General features: G+C 36.8%; 1 protein-coding gene across 1 annotated transcript; it reads right to left on the bottom strand.

Moving 5' to 3' along the window:
* Positions 1-1,928: 1,928 nt before the first annotated feature.
* LOC126793710 (2-oxoglutarate-dependent dioxygenase 19-like) lies at positions 1,929-3,375 on the bottom strand. Its single transcript, XM_050520309.1, has 2 exons — positions 3,083-3,375; positions 1,929-2,958 (listed from the first exon to the last, which is right to left on the bottom strand). The coding sequence occupies exons 1-2, from the start codon at positions 3,341-3,343 to the stop codon at positions 2,146-2,148; spliced, it is 1,074 nt and encodes a 357-aa protein (XP_050376266.1). The 5' UTR covers positions 3,344-3,375; the 3' UTR covers positions 1,929-2,145.
* Between the last annotated feature and the right edge of the window lie 4,605 nt (positions 3,376-7,980).

Here is a 7,980-nt window from a genome sequence, read left to right on the forward strand (position 1 = left end):
GCAAAGGACCTGCACTGATAGTATATGCTAGACATGCGACAAATGTGTCTCATAAATTATTATTGCACGAGAATTTTTGTTTTCCTTGCATATCATTTTCACAGTAGGTGTTGGATTCAATAACTAAGATTTAATACTTGACACCTAAAATTGAGCCATTTGAAGCCTACCATTTTGAGATCAACAGTCATTTTTCTAGTATATTCATGTGCTTCACCTCCATATGAGTAATTATTCTGTGTACTGGAGCATCACGTGGCACTGTTATGTGGTGTACTCAGTTAATTATATTACTTCATAGTATAATCAACATGCACACGATGAAATATGAAAAATATTATTTAAATATGAGTAATCAATTAGAAACGAACACAGTAAAAAATGGACCAATAATATTAAAAGAATACGCAACGTAGACTATGTACCGGTTACATATAATAATTTTTCCCTCTGTGTATAGTTTAATTAATTACGTAAAATTTATAATTGGCATTTTCATCTGGTTCACGTACAACTGCATTTTCATATCTATCACTATAGAGTTTAAACTACCTGAGGAAGAATCCACCTTAATCTCAACTACAGACTCCAAGTACTTTCTATTGCATGAAGAACAAAGCAAGTCCATAAGATCCCAATTGCATGGCATTCATTTGACTGAATTAAGGACTGCGTCGTGAACATACAATCTAAACCGAGACCATCAGACTAAGGTAGTATTTCTAGAGTTGGACATAACTGGAAAAAAAACAACCATATTTGAACCCAAACTGAATCTGGAAAAAAAAATCGAACCGAACAAATTATGTTTGGGTTGAGTTTTGAGTTTAGCCCTCATAAACCGAACGAAACTGAACCGACCCAAATAACCCGAAGTCAACGGTTAATGTCATCGTTTTGGTATATTTTTAATTTTATTATTTAAAAAAATAAAACTAAAGTGAGTATAAACCTAATTGATCTAATCAATTTTGCAGTCTCTCTCATCTCTTAGACAAAAAAAAATTATAACTCTCTTTTTCTAAATCATCACTCCTTAGTTTAGCGTTATAGTAAAAGTTCACTTCATTCCGCAAAACCAGTCCATATAACTCATCCCTCCTCCTCTTCTCTTCTCCCTTCTCCTTCGATCTCCATTTCTCGTCTCTTTTTTTTGTACCGTGACTCGAAAAATTGAATTCTCTAATCAATGATTTTATTAATGTTTCATATCTTCAGTGAATAAGTATCAATAACGGCTCACATGAGACGTGAAAAAAGATTTGGACAGACCATGTGACCTACATGATGGACTTAACGATGTTCAATTACCTAAACTCACAGGGAGTGCGAACATTGTTGTTCCTCTCTGATTTTAATGCAGTAGATTTTTTTGTTCATGAGCTAAATATGCACTGTGGAGATGTTAGAGTCAATTAGGTATGGAATAATCATTAGACCATTAGTTTTTCATCTTTATATTAAATTTTGTACTTTAAAATTAATATATAATATTACGTATTTTACATACGGGTAAAACCGAAGAAAAAAAAACCGAACCGTGTGGTTGAGTTTGGTTGTGGGTCATAGTCTATAAAATAAAAAAACAAACCAAACCAAACCGTATTGACCCATGTCCACTCCTAATATTTTTTTATCGAAAATGTGGTAATTCCGTTTTTAGATTGAGTGATATTTATTTCAATTTTATCTTGTATAGTGTCTTGTCACTCTTCTGTTATTGTTAACTGCGTTGGAGTATTTGTTTTTTTTTTTTTGAGAAAGAAGTACGTTGGAGTATTCATTTTAACCAAATATAAGAAAAATGATCGTGCGTAAAGAGTACGTCATGCATGAAACGGCATAACGCAGTAAATTATGAAGGTATACAGTACAAGAGTATAATTAAATCGAATATATATTCATGTTACATCTGTCGTGTCGTCGTGATACATATATAATTTAGTATTCAATAATTTTATAGAAATCTCGCGTATAAATTAATGGTATAATACTTGATAAAAAGACAGAATTAATCCCCTTCCACAAAGGGAATCGAGAAATAAAATGATACAACACTCTGCGCATGCTGTTTCTACCTCAGCGATGGAGCTGACGTATACATACGTAGTTGGATGGAAATTAAGGGCAAGCTTTTGAGTTGGTTCACTCGGCCTTGACTCGCAGGTGATCTAAGCAAGGCCTGATCCAAGACGCTGGGCTAGCCTGAAGTTCCATGAACTCTTCATAGGACATTCCGATGAATTTTGGTGCTTCGCCACCCAACAACTCCGGGATAGGCAGAGCAGCAGTGTCAAGTGCAGGTCCATGTGGTACAGCTATGGAGATCCTTGTAGCTCTGTTGTTCACAACAGCCCGATGCCATACGCTCTTGTACTTATCATTAGTCAAGATCTGCATTTGGTCACCAATGTTAACGACAAAAGAACCCGGAGCACAATCAACGAGCACCCACTTGCCGTTATGCTGGACTTCAAGGCCACCCATTTCGTTCTGAATAAGGAGAGTCACGAGTCCGTGATCGGTGTGAGGGGGGATTCCGATTGCTTGGTCGGGTTGTGGACAGGCCGGATAATAGTTAGCAGCGAGGATTTGTAGGCCGCGGTCCCAGTTCATCGCCTTGGCTATGTACTCAGCCTCCAACCCTAAGCTCTCTGAGATTCCGCTCAACAATTCGGTAGCAACTTGTCGAGTTTGTTTGCTGAACTTCATTGAAATGTCGCTGTACTCAGCTGGTTTCTGGAGGGAGTGGAAGTCGGGATGTGCTATGACCTTGAGGTAATCCCTCCACAGACGAACTTTCTCTATCGCAAAGTTATAGGTTGTCCCGCACTTGATTGGTTCCAGCAGCTTCCTTGATTGGAACTCCTTCTTCTCTTCCTCAGGAAGCTGAAAAAACTTTTGGCACGCCTCGATCATTGATTTCATCAGGTTCTCAGGTACACCATGGTTGATAACCTAAATAAAAATAATACACTATCAGCTACGTCCCTTCGTATTGCAATATTTAATTATTTATAACCTAATTACTTGCTTTAGTACGTAGCGCAAAAAGTATCGTCCAAAATATACGTATGTATACCTGAAAGAAGCCCCATTCCTCACAAGCTTTGCCAAGCTTTTCAATGGCCTTGGACCGGAGTTCGGGGGAGCCGGAGGTGAGATGGGCGTAATCGATGGTGGGAATAGAGTGCTCTGGGTCACTGGCATTAGCTTGATCCTTGGGGTTCTTGATGTAGGTGTACTCAAATGGCACGGAGTTGAGTTCAGCACCGGCGTTGGTAAGTGTCTTGATGCTTGCTACTTCGGCTTCGTCAGCAACGGTGGTCATTGGAGGTGCCATTTGAGAGAGGGAAAATACGTACGTAGGAAGAGACCTGTACGTGTGCTTTCTTAGCTTTTTGAAGGACTGAAGGAAAGGAATGAGAACTTTTTTTCCTTACGATACAGAATGAAAGAGAATGATATGAGTAGTTCTGATGAAAGATCGAGTTGCTATTTATAGCCAATTAGCCATGAAGTCGACCTCAAATTTCCAACACGGAGGTATATTTTAACGGTTGTTTATTTTTGAAATATTAGATTCCATTGTCAACGTTTTTGGTAGATTTAATCAATAATTTGAATCCATCACACCTTATAGATAGATATAGGCAAGGGCTCGTCAACGGGCCCGGGCCAGGTCCGGCCCATGAGTGGCGGGTATAGGCCGGGTTTTAGTATATTTAAATAAGTAATGAGTCGGACCCAGTCGAGTATTTTTATAAATATGAAGATTCAAATCCGCCCATCTAAAGCGGATCTTGCAGATTTTTTAGGGCCGGGCCTTCCGAGCTTTTACGGGGTAAGCCTTGTGGGTTTGTATTAGAAAAAAAAACATAATACTCTTATTTAAAGGTTTAGAACAATAAAAGAATTATTAGAAAATATTCTAAAAAAAGTCACAAATAAATTCTAGTTTCGAAATATTGTCGATCGACACCAGTAGATATGATCGGTATATATATTTACGGATCCTGTAAAAATTTCGTCTGTTTTGGACATGGTTTGACCGTCTGTACCGTTTTGACATAATAAAACATCATTGACTGAGGTTTTGCCAAATGAGTTTCCTCGTAGTGACTACGCAAGATCGATGACAAAAATTAGGTGATTTCAAATATGTAAACAGCTTTCAGCATTCGCATCTTGGTAATGGGTCATCACTTAGGACATATTAGTAGTGTTTTTGGTTTACCGAAAATTCCGAGGTCAAACGAGGTCCGAATTTGATTAAATTTTTACAGGATCACTAAATATATATAACGATCACATCGGCTGGTGTTGATCGATCCTGAGAAGTTTCCTTCATATATTCGTTTCATAATGTGATAGTTTTATTCTAAACCTAATATAAAGGTTATGATACATTAGTGGATACTTCAACGATCGACAACTTTAGTTCGAAATATGGTCGATCGACACAAGCAGATGTGATCGGTATATATATTTAAGGATCCCGTAAAAATTTCGTTTATTTCGGACATGGTTTGGCCGTCCGTACCTACAGTCAACCAAAAAAGATGCGTTTTGACATATTAAAACCCCCACTGACCGATGCTTTGCGAAATGGGTTTCCTTGGTGGGACCACGCACGATCGGTGATAAAAATTTGATGATTTCAGATATGCAAACGGCTTTCAGTGTTCACATCTTGGTAATATGTCTTCTCTTATGACATATTAGTTGTGTTTTTAGTTTACCGGAAATTACGACGGTCAAACAAGGTCCGAATTGGATGAAATTTTTACAGGGTCACTAGATATATACACCGATCACATCAGCTGGTATCGATTGATCCCAATGAGTTTCCTTCATATAGTTGCTTTATAATACAATAGTTTTATTCTAAACCTAATATAAAGGTTATGATGCATTAGTTGACACTTCCGCGATCAACAACTCCAATTCGAAATATGGTCGATCGACACCAGCAAATGTCATTAGAATATATATTTAGGAATCCCGTAAAATTTTCGTCCGTTTTGGACATTGTTTGACCGTTCATACTTACGGTCAACTAAAAAAGATGCATTTTGACATATTAAAACCTCATTGACCAGGGCTTCACCAAATGAGTTTCCTCGGTGCAACCACTCATGATTAGTGACCAAAATTAGGTGATTTTAGATATGCAAATGGCTTTCGACGTTCACATCTTGGTAATAGGTCCTCCCATAAGGCATATTAGTGTTGTTTTTGGTTTACCAGAAATTTCGACGGTCAGACGAGGTCCGAATTTGATGAAATTTTTACAAGGTCACTATATATATACTGATCATATTGGTTGGTGTTGATCAATAGTTTTCTTCATATAGTTCCTTCATAATGCGATAGTTTTATTCTAAAACTAATAGAATATGTATGTATAATATTTTATTATCTGACGGGCTTTTAGCGGGCCAGGCCGCGTTTCACACTTCTAAACTAAATCCGGCCCTCTATCCACGGAAGCGGGATTTGACGGGCTTTCTCGTAGGCCAGGCTGGACCAGATAAAAACTCATCGGGCTTGCGGACCTCCACGAATGTTGCAGACATGCGGGCTAAATAATGAAGCCTATATATAATTACCAGAGATTTGCCCTTAATTTATGTTTTAGAGAAGACAACAACTAGTTTGTGACTCACCATTCGCTACTCTCATGCAATAGGAGACAGATGCTACTAGACCATTAGACAGATGCCTATACTTAGGTGTCAATGCAAGGCCGTTAATTAGGCTTACAAAGTAAGTGGTATTGTAAGTTTATACGCCATAATTCATTTCAGTTTTCTTTTTGTCTGTGTTTAAAACCAGTCTAGTACGTAAGTAGTAATTGAAAAAAAATCTTGATGTTATATCTTATTATAATTTATAAGATGTGGAATGGTTAAGCAATTGTGGGAGGGGTGATGTATAGAACGAGATTGGGTCATTTGTTGATGACTTGGTCGCTCCATAGTTGTAGTTGAGCTTTTTCTCGTGCTGCTATTTTCTTTCTTTATGAGAAATTAGTAATGTTCTGCTGCTCTGTTTGAATCGAATCGAGAAATATATAATTTTAATTTTTTCTCCTCAAATTTTCTAATTTTGCCATTTTTATTTTTATGTGCACCTCGGTTCTATTTTAGTATGATATTTCTTTCCAATTTGACAAATTTTCCCATTTGAAAACTCAAAATCTTTGTACATTTAATCAGATAGAAACCAAAATAAATTTGCATTTGTTTCCAATGTACTCATTGAAACATTATTATTTTGAGAACACCTTTATATTATGGGCTCTTAGAGATATCTTTGAATCTATAACTAAAAATATACATTGATAGAGAAATACTTAACTGAAGAAGCATAATACACATTTTGATTGAATGTAAATAATTAAATTTCTAAATGAATAATGTTCTCATTTGTCAAACCGGCAAAAAATCATATTGAAATGAGAAGATACAAGACAATATTACACTAGGAAGCACGGTAACGTGCCTTCACCCATGTTTCCCGCTTCTGAAGCGGAACCACTGTGGAAACGCGACGGAAACGTCCAGAAACGCCTGGAAACGCGCCGGAAACACCTGGAAACATGTCGGAAACACTCGGAAACGCCCGGAAATGTGTTTCCAGAAAAATGTGTTTTGGAAACGCGAGTTTCCGAATTGAAAACGCGGTGGAAATACGAGTTTCCGAATTGAAAACGCGAGTTTCCAAAAAAATAAATGTTTTTTATTTATTTTTAAATGAAGGGCTAGACATACCTTAGTCGAGTCAAATGACTTATTTCGACATATTTTTGACCTCTCGCCGAGTCGCCGACCCTCTTTCTCTCTTGTTGATATCTAGATCTCTCATTATATTTGTATTATTTTGAATGTTGAACACCAAATTATTTTAGTTTTTTGAGATTTTGAGTTACTCAAACTAAAAATTTGTTATTATATTTATTTTTTGTATAATTTATATATATTTATATTTTTTTTATTATTTCAACGTTTCTAAAACGTATCCGCTTCCTAAAAAAATTGAAAAACACGCTTCCGCGTTTCCAAACGTTTCGCTTCCCCGTACCCGATTCCGTGCAATCTAGATATTACATTCCAGATGAATTTCTAAATGAATACTCTTCTCATTCTAAATGAATACCCTATCTTCTCTTACTTTTTTTTAATAGGGAAAACTGCCCCTAATTTATTGAAATCAAACTAACAAAGGAGGGAGACAAAATAACCTGACCTTTTATGTCTGATAAACTCCAACAAAGAGAATAAACAAAAGCTCAATCCGGCATGTGTACACCCACACATGCAAAACCATATATATAAAAACACTCCTAGCAAATAGCAAACTCTCAGCCAAGAAATCCTTAATTAAAAGACGGTATGAAGCTGGTAGCATTGGCAGACAGCTGTGAGATACTAAGAATATAGAAAATAGACATATCGTGATGCTTCTTGTAAGGATGAAAAGAATGCATAGCAGACTCTCTGAACAATTCCAAAAGATGACGTTGGGCTTCCAACACATTAAAAATCTTACATTCGAAACGTACAGGATTTTTAGTGATCTAAATAAACCAAATTAGATTACAGAAGACTAGAAACCAAAGTTGACGTTTAGGTTTTGGGAACGCTGAAACACCAACACCATTAAACACTTCATCAAGGGTACCCCAAGGCAAGAATGAATGAGAAAATAGAAGGCAAACTCATTTCCATAAAGCCACAATTTCAGAACAATGCAAAAGAAGATGTGTACCCAATTCCGCATGACTTCCACAAAATGAGTAACGAGATGGAAGTGAAAAACCTCACCGTTATAAAACCTCATCAGTTAGTAAACGCCCATGAATAGCCTTCCAAACAATAAGAGTTTTGCGGGGTTGAATTGCTTTACTCCATATCACTTTACCCCAATCTTTATGCTCACCTTGATTTGAGAAGAAAACAAAAGCTTCTTTTGCTG

The sequence above is a fragment of the Argentina anserina genome, chromosome 5 (genome assembly GCF_933775445.1).
Source record: "Argentina anserina chromosome 5, drPotAnse1.1, whole genome shotgun sequence".
In the NCBI taxonomy this organism is placed as follows: Eukaryota; Viridiplantae; Streptophyta; class Magnoliopsida; order Rosales; family Rosaceae; genus Argentina; species Argentina anserina.